Raw genomic sequence first — 15,965 nt, 5'->3', positions numbered from 1 at the left:
TATATATATATATATATATATATATATATATATATATATATATATATCTTATGGATATTTTGTTTACTCAAATACAGTGCAACCTTATTTTGATGGACTGCTGTCTATAATCTGTATTGACTTTGACTGTGTAGCTATTGTTGGTGATTATAACATCCGTGTAGACAACTAAAGAACTGTGTTGTGTTCTTGATAGCTGACTCGGCATGTGACGGAGCTCACACCCGTTAATTGGTAATCCTCTGTGCTTGATTATCTCCGAGTGTCTAGGTGTCGAGTGTAGTATGTTTTCTTTGACAGCACTATCTCTGTGTCAGGTTTTCTCTCCCACATCCACCATCTCTCGAGTCTAAGTCAATCAGTTTGTCCATAATTTAAATTGTCAAATTACAAACGCTATTCATGCCATTGCACCCACTAAAGTGAAGGCTGTCTCCGGTAAGGAAAGATCTCCATGGAGAAATATCCACTCTGGTAAGAATAGAAAAGAGTGAGTGTCAAAAAGCTAAAATCTCTCGTCTGAGTTTGCCTCCTTCTTCAATGACAAAATTCAGAAAATCAGATGAGCACTCCAAGCCTCCATATCCGGTACATGATACGTGTTGTTCCTGAGTCCACGGAAAATCGATTCAAATACCATAACACACATTTATCCGACCAACCATTAAAAAAAAAACTGGAGGACTTTATCCAACATCTGCTTCTGCTGGCTTGATATTTTGCCAACAGGCTTTTTCAAAACATGTTCAAACTGCAGTTATCAAGACACGTCACTAATGCAATTATGGGCCCATATCAAAAATCCTGTTTTTAAGTAAAAATCATCAACCGTCAAAAAAACCCATCAACTTTTCATGTCTTCCAGTCAGGTTTTCGATCAATTTCCAAATGGTGTTACAGCTGTTGTAGAGACTTTATGCTAATGATTGTTAAAGGACTTTCTGATATTTTAGGGATAACAGGTGTATGATATCTTAATTCGTATTGTGACCTATACTCAGAGCTCCTCCTTTGTTCTGACTGAAGGTGGGAAGCCACTGCTGATGCATTGCATTATACCTGATATCACATTTGGGGACTTTAAAATACGAAAATACACTTAATCTGAACTCTCACACACAACACTCCATTTGTTTTGAAATATAATGTGGAGCACAGTCAAAACCATGGCAGCCCCAGTTTGAATGACCAACACATGGCTCAGGCTTAATGTTTTCTCTTAAAACACTCATTTCCCATTATGCCTGTCACTGGCTGCCATCTGTTATGTTCCTCAAGAAGTAAATGTGGGTCAAGAGCTATTGTCAGCAGATGAAATCCCTCCAAGTGTGCTTTTCGAGGACTCTTATTATTATATTATTATAATTATGGTTATAAAGGTCAGTGAGACCATAGGGGTCCATCCGTGACTGACAGAACCACTATCCTACGCGTGCGTGCGTGCGTAAAAACCTCCTTAGTCATTTCTTTGTGACTCGGCCCTCTCCCGACCGACAGCTTAATATTAAACAGCCTTCATCCTGCAGCAACACAGTCTGAGTTACGGCCTCTGGCACGCTGTTTGTGACTGTGCACGTTAAAACCTGCTTCGTCATGATGTTTGCAGCTTAGCGTGGATCATAATGACCAACAAATTTGAATAGCTGTCATCCACAAACCAACTCTGCGTAGCGTGTGTGTGTGTGTGTGTGTGTGTGTGTGTGTGTGTGTGTGTGTGTGTTATCTATGTGACAAACAGCAAGACAAACTTCTGTGAACCATGAACAATGGCTGTCAGCCCACTGATGACAGAAAGACTGATGAGGCGTTCCTCGCTAAGGTTTCCATTCAGTTGAATATGCAAATAAGCTGCTCGTACTCCACAGCACTGGTTACAACCCTGTTTCTCATAACTTCAGTATCATCAGGCTCATACATCCATGCTTTAACAAGCATCAGACACTTCTCTCTCACACACACACACATACAAGCACAAACTGAATCATACACACACCAGGTCTTTCAGATTTTAATCATTACGACTTTAGTCCTGATTGATTTGTTTTTATAACACAGATCCAGAGCTCTGTTCCAAATGATGTGTCTATTGAATATTGGGGGCGGTATTTAAGTATGACAATGGCATTGCTCAAGGAAATGCCAAATCCCATAAATGCTACAGAAGACCAAGTGCGTACTCTATAGGCTGAGAGGATTCATCCCGTCATGTTGTTTTAATACAAGACAGTCAATGTTTGACACGGTAATACTGAACTCATGATCAAATGTTGGCTTCTGAATTACACAAGGTCTATGCAGCCGGTGTTGTGGAAGCAGCACAGCAGCTGCAATCTACCAATTGTGTCTTCACATGATGCGTTCAGGTACAGTGTTGAGTGTCGGTCGTCTGTGTTTTGGCAGCACTCGGAGCCCAATTCATAATCACAATAGACAATAGAGTTGAATATTATATGCTTGGGGTTGTGTTTACGCGTCTACCACAGTATATAGAGAGGCATTGACGAATGAAAATACATAGAATGGCTCTTGCTGGAAAAAAGTTCTTGCCCAGTACAATGGACAGTGGATCTAGTTGTTTTGTCATCACATTCAACAATTCTGCAATATTTAGTAGCTTTGGACCATTAAGTAGCTGTTCTTGAGATCTTCATCAGCAAATGGAGTTTGTTCGGTTGTCATAGAATAGCACTTTAAGGACTTCACGTCCACGTTGGTAATTCGTTAATATCGTTTAAGATACTACAATATTTGAGTTTGTCCACATCACAGCTAATAATTTTATGAGGAAATGTACTATGTCATGATCTAAAATGGCATACTCTATGATCTATCGCTCCTAATACATACAGTCTGACACATGCATGAGGAAAACAAAGCACCGTGCATGTGTGTTTGAGTCTGACCCAAAGACACGCACACATTTCCATTCATTCATCTATGTATCCACATACGTCGCCTGTCGTCCTCACTTGCTCCGTCCCCAGCCCTTCCAAATGCTACACTCAATACATAGATAAAGCTGCTCTCGCACACATGCTGGTCCAAACACAGTGCTTAAAATGTCATCAGGATACTAGAAGACCTTCAAATGACCCACCAGATGAGATTTCTGAGCTCATTCTCCCGAGGTATTTCCAAGCACCTGTAAACACACACACACACACACACACACCAGAGCGTTACTAGATACACAGACACGCGCACACATCCAACACTAACAGGTGCTGAGTTTTGATAAAATGCAAACACGTGAACACAGATGGATTTTCGGCAGCAGAGTCTCACAGAGAGCCGAAGCAATTGAAAAATCTTAATTAAAAGTAAACTTTAGGCAAGATTAGAAAGCTCGCCCTCACTGATGACGAGAACATGCTGTTTATGGAACGTAAGCCTCCACAAACACATTGACATGCAAATGAGATCGATTTTTAATAAGGACTTCACGGCACGCTCCATATTTTAACATGAAGTGAGAGGGTACATGTATACCGTATTTTGACAATTTAAGCATGAAGTGTGAGTAGCATGTAGGCTGCACTCACTGTTTGAACAGATTTGGTCACATGCAATTCTATTTGGTAAACATGTTTTAGGAGGCATTTGGATGCCATTCTGTAGTTGTGAAACTGCAAGCAAAAAAAGATTTTGATGTGAATCTAAGAATATGTTGTCAGGACCTTTAAAGTTCTGTGTTGCAGTGTGTGCAGCTTCAGATTTCAGTATTCAGCGGGCATTCTAAATATCGGAAAGGATTGTTTTCAAAGGTAAAGCGGCGTACTTTATCTTGCAGTCAAACGGATAATGTCTGATAAAACGTGGTTCAGTGAGGTCTTACCCAGTGTCCCAGCCAGAGGCAGACATCTCCACTGTAAGATCTCTCCTCTTCCTTCTGTTTCTTGAGAAGCTGACACCCTGACCTTCTCCTTTTCTTTTCATATCTCTTTTCTCTTTTCTTTCCCTGACGATGTTTTTCTGTCCGTATTCTCGCCTCGTGTTTTTCTCTCATTTTTTTCGGGGATTCAGTCTAAAGAAATGAATCTGTTCTTCCTTTATCTCTCTGTCTTGCCCCTTCTTTCCTATCACTCTCTACACATGTTCACCCTCACGCTCTTCCTCTGCTACACCGTTGCTGCATAATGACGACGCCACTCTCTGCCCTTTAACCCCCCTCTCCCCTCTCATTGCCTCCATCCCTCCATCGCACCAAGGTCCTAGCGAGGGGAAATGAAATGTGTATGTATTCTGTGGCGGTGCTGTGTGGCAGCGGGAGGGAAAACTGCTGTTTTATGGTTTTATTTATGGATCTGTAGATTTCTGGCGCTGTGCACATCACACACGGGGGCAGAGGGGGAATGAAGAGCAGCCTGACGCGAACCGCTGCTAACACCCCCAGTGGAGCTGCAGAGGAGGAGTCCACACACTCGCATATTTTGGACCAAACGTGCATCAGCTACGGCCTAATGTATAGACAAGTAAACGGTATACTCAAGTATTCATGACAGGATATTCATTTGCACAAAAACACAATGGCGTATCTCCACAATCACCTATCATTTTCTCTCCCGTCTGTTTTCGACTGACTGATGCCACTCTTCCCAGCAGACACCAGTTTCCTTATCTGAAGGTCAACTTAAGCCAGAGCAGCGCTTGTCACCTCACTCTTAGTCAAAGCCGCCATAAACATTTAATGGAAGTGGCTATCATTGCACAGCAGATGGTGCTAACACTGCTGGTGCAAGCCTTGGCTCATGCCATGGCCAATAAATAGCCTTGAATATAAGGAGACTGTCAGCTGGAGCAAATGAAGGACACTTTATTGGAGTTACAGGCTGGTGTAATATGCACAGTGCATGATTTCTTCAATAGAATAGCCATATTTTTCAGATCAGTGATATTCAAGATAGTCCTTTTATCGTTGTAGTTTATTACCACAACTGAAATTGGAAGTGCTTGTACATGTTCTGTAATATCTAATATTGTAATACTACAACAATATAATAGTTGATTTTTTTGAATTTGTATCTTCATGTGTTGGGATCATTCTTCACACTTCAAAGGATTTGAATCAACTAACAAAACTCTTAAGGCTCAACCAGTAAACCCAGAACAAATCTTTTCTTGTGTTGCGTTAAAGTGCGATATAACTTGGCTGAAGTCTTTCCCTCATCCGTCTGCAAACTGACAACTGTTTGCTTATAACTCATTCATTTCAAGTCTTTGAAAGACGAATCGTTGTTTTTGTTTTTGACTCGATATTCCCCACGATTGTTGAGGTGAAACCGGCCTTAGATCAAACTTTGTCCCAATAAATGTGTATTATTTCTCAGGTTATTGCTCTTTTGTTCTACCTTGAACACATATAGATTCTGTACCGTCCATTCATTGCGATGATGTACGGTGTCTTTCCGAAGGTGGCGAGAGAAGGGCAGGATTTGTGCAAAAAAAAAAGAAAAACCACGGTCATACGTTCACCTCATTTTAGTAATTGGACAGCTCAGTATTGAACAAACATGATTTATAGAAAACGATTTTCTCTCTCACACTGTGAAGCGTGATGAAATTTGATAGCACACTGGTCCAAAGGAGAGGAGGATCTGACTGAATGGGTTCAATTTGCCTCTCGATGACAAGTCGCGGTTAAACACATTCAGATATAATGGGAAGAGAAAATGGTCTGCTTGTTGTAAGTTGGAGTACCTGGGCTCACAGTCACTCGCTCAGTGTTATTTTAAAGGTGTGATGTGTCACATTTTCCTGTCGATGAACAATTCCATCCTCCATTACAAGTGATTAGTAAAATGAGCTTTAGAAAATACACGATGGGCGGCTTTTACTCGTCTCCATATTGCGCTGCATAAAACGGTTACAGTGATTACCTTCCAGGTTACACCGGTTTCCAGACTGTGGCCATGTATGACAGTGCCCTAACATATCACAGATAAGTTGACTCTAATGTTTTGGTGTTTAAAAAAACGCTTGATGCGGCACCTTTTTAACATGCCTTTTGAGAACCTGTTTGCAATTCAACATCGAGAGGGAAAAATGGAGCAGCAAGAGTCTTCTCTCCTTTGCAAACAAATGCCCCCTAACACCCATAATTCCCCTCTCTACCTGTCCACTGCAGTCAGAGTGTCTGTGAGCCTCCCCTCTCCTCTGCCACCCTCTCTCCTGGGTAATTTGTTGTGTAAATACGGTCTACTTACAGCTGACGGGCCCTTTCGGCTGTGGCGCTGGAAATGCAATTACAGGCAGCAAACATCTCCATTGTTATCACTGGAGGGAGCGACGCTCATTTCGGTCGCCTTTGCAACGGGGGCCGTTATTGATCGGTATCAGCTTTGAGGAGGGGATTACTAATGAAGCCATCTGAAAGCTTTTTGTGCGGTAAAGAGTTTGCAGGCGCATATGTATGTGTGTGTGTGTGTGTGTGTGTGTGTGTGTGTGTGTGTGTGTGTGTGCGCGGGTGCATGTTTTTAAACAGATGTGTGTTTGAGAGACAGCCAGAGGGGATAATGTGTGTTTGTAAATGTAGGTGCCATCCTGTTGAGCATGAATCCTAATGCGCCCTTATTGTAGTGCTCTGCTGCCTCTGGTGGTAGTCTGGTTATTTACACCAGCCATCACTTTTTACACCTGAAAACATCCTCATTTTTTGTGTTTTGTGTTGTCTCCTTTCTGATTGTAATATAGTCAGTGTGCTGTGGTGAAAATCTTATGATCATTTTATAGCCATCCAGCTTTGGCAGCCTGCTGAGGAACCTAATAGGCCCATTTATGGCACCTTGATGCTGGTTGCTGCTACATTTTTGTTTGTTTTTTCAATTATAGTTTTACATTAATATTGCTACTAAATTATTGGGACATACTGAAGAGTTATTGGAAGCCTATTCAGTATCTTTGACATTAAATGTTCACGGCTAAATAAGCAAAAATCAAAGTTAAAATTTGGTAAAGTCTAAACTTTGTTTCATTTGTTTAGTTTTTTTGTTTATTATTAATTTAAGTATTGCTAAATTCTAATTGGTGCGCAGCTGTATGTGACATCACCCTTTTCCAACTGAGCCCAGCCCACTTCGAACCACAGAAAAAAACACAAATGGGGAAATTTGTTCAGGAAAATACCAAAACGGTTCCACCGTTAGCAGAAATGACATGTTTGTGTCGGACCACAGTGCTCAGAATAAGACGCTGATTGATGTTTTCCAGGAGAAGCTACACAGAGATCCCTGTTTATCTTTATATTTATCTATTCGGACTCGGGACTCTTTGATTTCCTCAAAGAGAGCTATAAAAGCATGCCCTCATGCATAACAAAGAATACTACACTAGCTGCCTCGACTCCTTTACTTTCCCACCTATTTGTTAACCTTTGTGGCTCAGCTGGTATAAAGCTGATGAAAACAAATTCCCCTGCAGAGTGAAAACTTCAGACACTTTAACACAGTCGGAAATGATTCTCTTACACGCTGTGGCTCTGTGTTCACTCAATTATTAAGTACCCTAACTTCCCATCCAGCTTATTTTACTCTTGGTTGTGAGTCGAGCTGGTCTAATACCATGCTTGTGTGGCAGTCTTTGAAGCAGAATAGCTCCTTTTTCTGTGTCCCTGTTTGATGTGCGTGCAGGCGCCTGTGGACAAATGATTCGCTTCATTCTCTCCAGTCTTTGTTCCTTTGTGTTCAATTTTGCTTTTGCATGAAGTGATTGCACCAAAACTATTTTTGCATATTCATAAAATTCTTTATTTGTCCTTCCTTTGTTTGTTCTAAAAGATGTTGAAACAATGCAATCATCACATATTGGTTTGGGTTAACAGTGTGCAATATACTGTACAGTGTGATGTTTGAGGCGTAGCGTTTGCCGAATGAGGCTGTAAGATTAATTAGTTTTGTTATTCTACTCAAGAGAATTTGTGTGTGTGTGTGTGTGTGTGTATATATATATATAAAAGCTCTTTTTTATTTTATCAAAATATACAATGCCCACAAAAAATGTTGATGCTACAGTTGCATTGGCAACTAATGTTGTTAGACTTGCAGTTTAATGATTTCCACTTTTACTACAGTAATGCCTTTGAGATCTGAGTCAAAGTGTATGAAACCTAACATTTCATATTCTACGTACTGTAATTACTGCATTCACCTGAGTAAAGCAACGCTTATGTTGTGACCTGTGGTGTTAGTATATCCATCTGTATGATGCGACTTTACTTAAGATGTAAAATGTTACATGGTTGATTTTAACTGCACAGACATGACAATAAATGAATACTCTGTTACCTGTGATGTTGTTTGAATATGATATGATGTATAAATATTGTTTGAATGTGAGTCACAAATGTGTGCCTTTTAAGGTCATTTGTCCAGGCACAAATTATTCATAAGCGCAGATGGCAATGCTATCCCCTCCAATGAAAATAACAGAATTATTAATGGGGCGGAGATGATTGACGGGTAGAAACAAAACTTCATCTGCCCCCCCCCCCCCCCCCCCCCCCTAGTTATAGCCCTGGTCTGTGCTACTCACTGTGCTCATAGAGCACTGACACCAAGCAGGCAAACCAGATAATTAGATCAAAATGGCTAAAGGAACAGTAAGGTCAATACTTTTAGCAGCCAGAGTGGAGAGAGCTGAGCAACAGAGTGCTTCAGAGACCAAAAATAAAAAAGCCACAGTGTGTCTTGGTTCATGACGGTGCTGAGACAGGTGATGGCTTAAAAAAAACCTAAAGCTGTTTAACTTGAAGCTAAAAGCCACAGCAGAACCCTTTCTGTCTTTTCTGGGAAGTCTTACAAACAAAAACCGCGAACACAATAAAAGCTGAATTTTCTGACCTGTGGGGTAGGAATACTTCACTATTCAATTTGCTGCAGATTGTAAGAACATAGTGACAGATTATAGGGAATGAATAATGGAGAGTGCCCCAGGTATGAATCTCCTGAGGTGAGTTTGCCCTTTTCACATTAGCCACGATCCAACAGCTCCACTCTCAGGGTGTTTGTCAGCTCAGCTTGCTCAGAGCGAGTATATAAATGTAACTGTTAATGGGAAAAGGTGACGAGCACATTTCTATTTCTGCCATCCGGGCCTGCTGAAGCACGGCTTAATGGTTTTGTTACTGTCCTTAAGGCTTCATTATTTTGCATGAATGCATTCCTCACAAAAAAAAATTCATATTCTACATGAGAGTTAGAGCTATTCATTTGTTAAATGTTAAGAGGGTTCTCTTTACCAGTTTAGAAAATACAAAGCACTCTGAGTGATTGACGGTCTCTCGCTGGTGGAATGTGACGCCCCCTCACTACTGAGCTTCCTGGTTAGACCACTTGATGTCAGTGTTGGCTCGGTGTCCGTTCAGGCAAATCACCACATTTTGTTTGTTCATATCGAATTAGTTAAACCGAGAGTGAACAGATTGTGTCCCGTAGTGAAACAGCATCAATGGAGCACAAAGAAAATAGAATTATGAAATGAAAGCTCATATCGCATCAATTACTTGTACGGTTTAACCTGTAAAGCATTAGGTCTTGATAGTGAGATTATTTAGGGTTAGATATTCTGCTAAATTACTTATCTGTGCCCATCATGTGGTGGAAAAATGTATAAATAATATTGTATCTTTATTTAAAATGTTCCTCTCATAAAAGTGGAGTTCACTCTCTGCTGGCAAAGGATACCACACAAAAAAAATCTTATTTGACTCAGTGGTCACCTTTCCTGTTGGAGGCCGCAGAGGGATTCTCTCTGAGAGGATTTGTTGGCACTTCAGGAACCATAAAGCGGGAGTATGCTCAGTGGCCTTGGCATAATAGCCTTTGTGAATGTGTGCGGTTTTGGCTGTGAGCCCTTTTAGCCCCGGACTGCTTCGCTCGGCCCAAATTTCTTTGCTCAGACATAAAGCAGTCGTGTGGATCGCCTCGCTTTGGTTATCCAGACCACATCCTCTCTAACAAGGCTTTGACATGTAGCTGCATTATTAATAGTCAAATAACAGAAAATACAGATGGCGGTGTGCATGATTATAAGATAACTAGTCACACGGAACAACAAGAAGCTACTTTTACCCACTGAATAATTGTACACTATTTAAAGGAGCCATTAAGTGCAGTAGAACCTCATTACTTCCTGCATTTAATCACATGTCTGTCTCCTCTGTCCAGATAACCAGGTCCTGCAGTTTGGGAAGCTGGTAAGCACCTCCAACACCTATGAACCCGTTGCCCCTGGAAACCCCAAAAAGCCTGTAACCGTGACAACGGACCAGCCCCTGCTCTGGAGCATGGGCATCTGTGAGGACGGGCACTGACACAGAAGAAGCCCCTCCTCCTCGGGTCACATGTGACTAAGAACATGCGACTACTCTGCTACAGATGAGGCAAAGGAAGAAAAAGATGACGGCGCTATTACTTATGGCCATAAAACCTCACCTAATTGTTTCTATGATATAATGATCAGCTCAGTTGGAATATAAAGAATATTTACTGTATTCTTTTAACTGGTGTGGATATGCTTCCTCACTGTGCAGGGTTGAACTCAAAATGAACCATATACGACCTGAATCCAGGCCTTATTCCATAACATCTGGTTCCCTTTAAAACATGTTGATATCAGGGAACGTTTGAGAAGGAGCCGACAGCATGTAGCAGATAAAGACGTTGCTGAACCTACAGTACATCTTTCTTTAAATGTGTGCAGGTATCTGCTTTGTATCACAGACTACACCATGTGCCTTTGATGTCAGGGCTTCTGCTAAGTACGAGAGGAAATATTGTTCACCCAGCTTCAAATTATTTGTGCCTTTTGATGACAGTTTTACAATATTTCTGAAAGCCAGTAAAGTTGTTTACATGTTATAGTGATAAAAAAAAAAGCAACTTGAAGAGACAAATGTAGTGTGTGTTTCAATTTGTTTTATTTACACATCGAAATATAAATGTTGTACACAGAATGTAAAAATGACATCCCTCTAGTCCCCAATAAACACTTTGCACCACCGTCTCCTGTCCCCGGGAAATGAAGTTTGTGTTCTTCATGACCAGGACTTAACCACCACTAGACAGAAAAACGAGAAAAGCAGTGTTAATGATTGGACAAAGCGAAATAGCACATTACTGTCAACTACAGTCGGAATGACCGAGCAAACCAAACAATCACTGCTTAAGAAAACTGCCTCCCAAAACAATTATTGTGTGTCAGTTACCACTACGATTGTACCACAACTTTCTTCACACTTTAGTAAACTATATATTCTCACTATTAAGATAACAGGCTAAATTAATAGTATTTGGATTATATATATCCTACGGTGCCCAAAAGTAAAATCATAACTGCTCGACTGCTGTTGAGACCAAGATCTGCTGTAGTTTAGTCCGTAGAGTATCCATGCTAGTTGTACAACAATACTATTTTGGGATCATGTGTTCATTATGATACAAAATTGAGGTTTTCAAAAAGGGGGATCTCAATGGTATGAGCCTGTTCCAGCTCTGGTAAAGAAGTGGTATTTAAATTATTTAAGGATTCATTTTTCAGGATAGTATTAGACTACAAATACTTCAGAAAATGGGATTTTTAAAAACAGAGTAAAATTCTAATCAAACATGTTGGACAGATGATACCTTTCAATGGGTTTTTACAAACCCAGTTTGACTTATTTAAACATCTTTGCAGTGAGTAGATCGAGACAATAAAGCATTTGATTGTGAACAGGGAGTCCCGTCCCCCCCCCCCCCCTCTCTAAGGAGAGGTCAGATATCATTTGAGACACTGGGATAAAATGTTTGGATAGCCGGGACATGCACAACCTATAACAAGACAACCCCTAACTGTAAAAAAATAACCAACAACGAATTGTACGATACAATCACCATGCAAGTAAGTGGTGTTTTACTGCTACTTACACGATGATGTTGTTGATGGGGATGTGAATGAGTTTGACGAAGAAACCAATGAAACCCATGATGGCAAACCCAATTGCTGTGGCCATGGCAATCTTCTGGAATTCTGAAAGAAGGCAAAAATCACCAATGTCAAAATAATACAAATAAACTTAAGGAAAAAAAAAAAACTCATATTGCGCCTTGGATCCCTCAATCTTTGATGAGAGCAGTTGAAGTCTGGAAATGTAGAGGCTGCTGCCAACACAACAGAGACCGGGCCCAATGGAAACGGTAAAAACCTTTAGTTACCTTTTCTGTCGGGTTTTGTGCATCTCTTCACGAGCCTTATGGAGTCTTTGACGAACTGCCGGCTGGGCTCAACGAACTGCATCACCTGATCCATGGTGCTCAAGCTGCTGACACGATACAAACAGATACACGTTAAAGCTGGAAGTGGGTCGACTGCTGACGTTGACTTTCAGCAGCCTGAACCTTTCAAGACTCCCATCACTCTATTAAATGGTTAATATACACTATGTTCTGTTTTTCCCTATCAAATATTTACCAGTATGTATGTAAGATATGTGCCCTTCTCATTGAAACACGTATCTTAAAGCTAGTTGTGTTAGATAACGCATCCTTGTTAGCTAAGCTAACGTTATCGTAAGAAAGGCTATCAGGTCGACGTGTCGTTCGGTTAGTTGGAAATTAAATCAATAAAACATTATATCACGATGGCTATCACAGCAGTAAGTGGATTAGCTTTGTGTAAAACATAATATTGAATAGAATAGCTTTCAACCTACCTGTTTCTGAGGTCGTGTGAGACGATAAGACAGGAATGAGGGCCACGTAGCTTTTGGGCTGCTTGTTAGTAGAGAAGAGCTGACGTATACTTAACACGCGCATGCGTATGGTCTTCATGCTCCTTTTTATTTCAGCTTGAATTATTGTCCACACTGCCACCTAGCGGCTAGGAGGTGTTAATGCAGAGGCACTCACTTTCTAGTCTCTGGCAATGATATCCGGATTTATTCTGACATAAAAGCACCTTTGAGAGCTGAATTATTTTAAGACAAAGAAAATACTTTTTTTCCCCCACATATTATATTTCTGTTGAATGTCAACCCAGAGCACTATTTACTGTGCTTTTATCTGTGTAAACTTTATAATTTAATAGTTGTGATGATTTAATTTGATGACATTATGGTTAATTTTCTTGTTCGATCCTTGGCTGCATATGAAACTTCAGACTGTATGATTGTGTCACAGCAGGGCAGCTGTGGGATCTGTCTTACTAACTAACTAAGAACAGTAATTCCATATAGTCAGATAAGTACGAATATTTGTCAATTTACTAGAATAAAAGTAAGAAATGTTTTTCAAATTAGAGTGACAGTACTTCTGGACACAGGACAGCAGACTGGTGGGATATTGTTGTTTGGTGAGTTTGATTATATATCTAAACCATTACAGGCTACACACATTGCTTTGAGGGAGCGTTGGTCCTTGACTCCTTGTTACCGCTCCTCCGGCTCATGCCACATTCCTTTAGTCCTAAATACTCAGTCATGTGATTTGGATTAAAATACCGTTTAGAATCCTGGCATTTTCTCTTGATCTTTGTTTCTTAATCTACTAATTCTATAGTACAAGTCCCTCACTCACAGTAATACTCACGTCCAGCAAAATACAAGTATGTGTGCTGCAGTCTACTGCATTCTATACACGGGGCCTCAATCAAGTGGCAAAGTGAGCAACAGGATTCCAACATTACTTTTTTACATTTGTCATTTTAATGAATCGACCATTTAGTGAGTCACATTGAAATTCGTTCATCTGTTTGGGTGGCATGTCTGAGACTTTAAGAGCCTTAATTCTCTTTGTTACTACACTAAACTTACCTAATCTCTGCTAACTCTCAAAGGTTAAAGTTATCCCAGTGTCACATTACTGCTCCTGAAACAGCTAACTCAGAACTCAGGTATTCAGTAATTTAACTTAACTTAGGTAAAAGTCACAAACAAGCAGAACTTTGCAATATGTTTGCCAGTCCAGTTTAATTTTTACATACAGTACATTTTCATCACATTAACATAATTTTAAGTTTTTCTAAGGCATCTGAAATTGCAGATAATACAAGGCTGTCCGATGAAACATTTCAATGAAAAAGGGCATAACTTTAGACCAATGGTTCATGTTTCACCGATCAATAAATGTATAATACTTTAAGTGCTACAAAAGTAGAACAGGACTCACTTCATATCTGTCATCCGTCAAGTGCTTTAACTATCAACCAATATACTGTATGTGTGCACAGATGTACAGAATTTCATTAAAATGTTACTTTGAAAAAAATGGATTTTGGAGGCAGAGTAGAGCTAAATTGTTTTCATCAGTGCCTAAAACTATCACGCCACCACACTGGAACTCAACGTTTGCAGCACGTAAGAGAGTAACTACTTTCATCCAAAGCAAGACCGTGCTGGCTAACGCCTTTTAACATCTTTACAAGCCAACAAGATAAAACAGCGACTGCAGTCAAGATACAAAACTGTCTAAACAAAGAATGCCCACATGGGTCAGTAAAAGTACAAAAAGACAGTTTTGTCATGCTTCTTTGATAAATACAATGACAAAATTGTCATTTTGATATTTATACAAAATAAAAGAGCTCTGACTTTTGAACTGTTCTGTACTTTGAGTTATAAAAAGCACCTGTTTCACATCAGCAACAGCAACAGCAACATGAATGCCTATATAAAAGTGCGTAAAAGTGCTCTTTAACAGATGATACATAGCATACAATGTCCTTTCACTATGCAGTTAATGCAGCTCCCTATATACAGGGATGGGTCAAATGCAGAAGTCAAATTTCGTGTATGTGTATATGTATATGACAATAAAAAGGGTTTCTTCTTTTCTTCTAATTTAACACCGTTCACTGCCAGGTGATGCCAAGCATGTTGCAGCTGATCTCCCACAGTTTCTGGGCCAAGTCTTCATCAGAAGCCGTCCTTGAGCACCCAGCAGGAGTGCAGTCACTGTCCGGGACAGAGAATGACCATTACACTCTGTGATCTGTGTTTGTTTCTCATATAAGAATAAAAAATGTTAACCCTCAGCTACAAACAGTTTACCCTTTTGTTACTCAGCAGGTAGTAATACTGTGCAGCAGGTAGTAATACTGTGCAGCATGAAGTCTAACTCTGAGAGATCTTGTATAACCAATTGCAGGTTTGCTGAAGTACTGTGTGTACCTGAAGTACCCTCCACTCTGGCTGTCCAGGCCTGGCTCCACAGCACAGTAGATGGTGGTCTGTGCTCCCTCCAGTGTTGTCTTGGTGAAAACCCTGAAGATCTTCACTGCCACCTGGATACATTGGTGCTGGTGTCTCCACAGGTCAGACTGCACCACCCCCGGGTGCAGGGAGAACACGCTCACCCCTGTGCCTGCAACACGTATACGTACGTAATGTCATGTTTACACATGCAAACAAGTTTGTCGATGTTAGTGTCATTTGTGCACACCGATATGATTTTGCATACAATTTACACATATTTCTTTGCAAAACAGGCTTCTTTCGTGTTGGAATTGTTCTTTCTTTTTAATGTATTATGTCTTTGAATTAAAATCCTAATGAACTTTTGATAGCTATACTCCAGAATCAACCATTAGACTGTAGGGTTGTCATTCTCTGCCATTAAGCAAACGGAAGAACAATGGATTGAGACAATAAAATAGTTAATTTCTAATGAAATTCAAATCATACGTCATTGCTGCACTTCCTCAAAATGAGAAAAGACAAATGCTGTGGAAGTGATGGTACGTTAGGACTTGGTTACATCAGTCTTTTCTTATGTAAAACTAAATACAATGCTACTTTCTGATTCATCGTTCTCAGAAACAACTGCGAAGGCTTTTCTGCTCTCCACCCACTGTAAAATAAATTCTCCCATTAGAAGTTATCCATCAAGCTTCCAAGCCAAACCATCCTGAGTCTATCAGCAACACCATACATGTGTACATGCTCATGTGTCAACATACTTGTGTGTGTGTGTGTATGTATGTATGTATGTATGTAT

At 40.3% G+C, this 15,965-nt stretch overlaps 3 protein-coding genes across 6 annotated transcripts in view; 1 reads left to right on the top strand and 2 right to left on the bottom strand.

Moving 5' to 3' along the window:
* tpk1 (thiamin pyrophosphokinase 1) overlaps nucleotides 1-11,466 on the top strand; it is a 56,168-nt gene extending 44,702 nt beyond the window's left edge. For all 3 annotated transcript variants that reach the window (XM_031849868.1, XM_031849869.1, XM_031849870.1), the window contains exon 9: nucleotides 10,161-11,466. In XM_031849868.1, the coding sequence (XP_031705728.1) occupies nucleotides 10,161-10,306 (146 nt within the window). In that variant the 3' untranslated portion in view covers nucleotides 10,307-11,466. The remainder of the gene's footprint in view (nucleotides 1-10,160) is intronic.
* Nucleotides 10,891-12,794, bottom strand: sec61g (SEC61 translocon subunit gamma). Of its 2 annotated transcripts, none has more exons than XM_031849871.1 (4): nucleotides 12,686-12,794; nucleotides 12,189-12,295; nucleotides 11,901-12,003; nucleotides 10,891-11,052 (listed from the first exon to the last, which is right to left on the bottom strand). In XM_031849871.1, exons 2-4 carry the CDS (start codon nucleotides 12,280-12,282, stop codon nucleotides 11,043-11,045), a joined length of 207 nt encoding a protein of 68 aa, XP_031705731.1. In that variant the 5' UTR covers nucleotides 12,283-12,295; nucleotides 12,686-12,794; the 3' UTR covers nucleotides 10,891-11,042. The 2 variants fall into 2 exon arrangements, with proteins under 2 accessions (XP_031705731.1, XP_031705732.1); XM_031849872.1 differs by having other exon boundaries at nucleotides 12,189-12,292; nucleotides 12,686-12,793.
* An 858-nt stretch (nucleotides 12,795-13,652) lies between these two features.
* Nucleotides 13,653-15,965, bottom strand: part of LOC116384989 (retinol dehydrogenase 12) — a 9,391-nt gene continuing 7,078 nt past the window's right edge. Inside the window, exons 6-7 of the mRNA XM_031850125.1 lie at nucleotides 15,140-15,332; nucleotides 13,653-14,923 (exon numbers count right to left, since the gene is read on the bottom strand). Coding sequence (XP_031705985.1) covers nucleotides 14,821-14,923; nucleotides 15,140-15,332 — 296 coding nt within the window. The 3' untranslated portion in view covers nucleotides 13,653-14,820. The remainder of the gene's footprint in view (nucleotides 14,924-15,139; nucleotides 15,333-15,965) is intronic.

Source organism: Anarrhichthys ocellatus, unplaced genomic scaffold (assembly GCF_004355925.1).
Source record: "Anarrhichthys ocellatus isolate YVR2014 unplaced genomic scaffold, GSC_Weel_1.0 scaffold10, whole genome shotgun sequence".
Taxonomy (NCBI): domain Eukaryota; kingdom Metazoa; phylum Chordata; class Actinopteri; order Perciformes; family Anarhichadidae; genus Anarrhichthys; species Anarrhichthys ocellatus.
The sequence above is the reverse complement of the archived record's forward strand: the minus strand, read 5'-3'. Positions and strand labels throughout refer to the sequence as shown.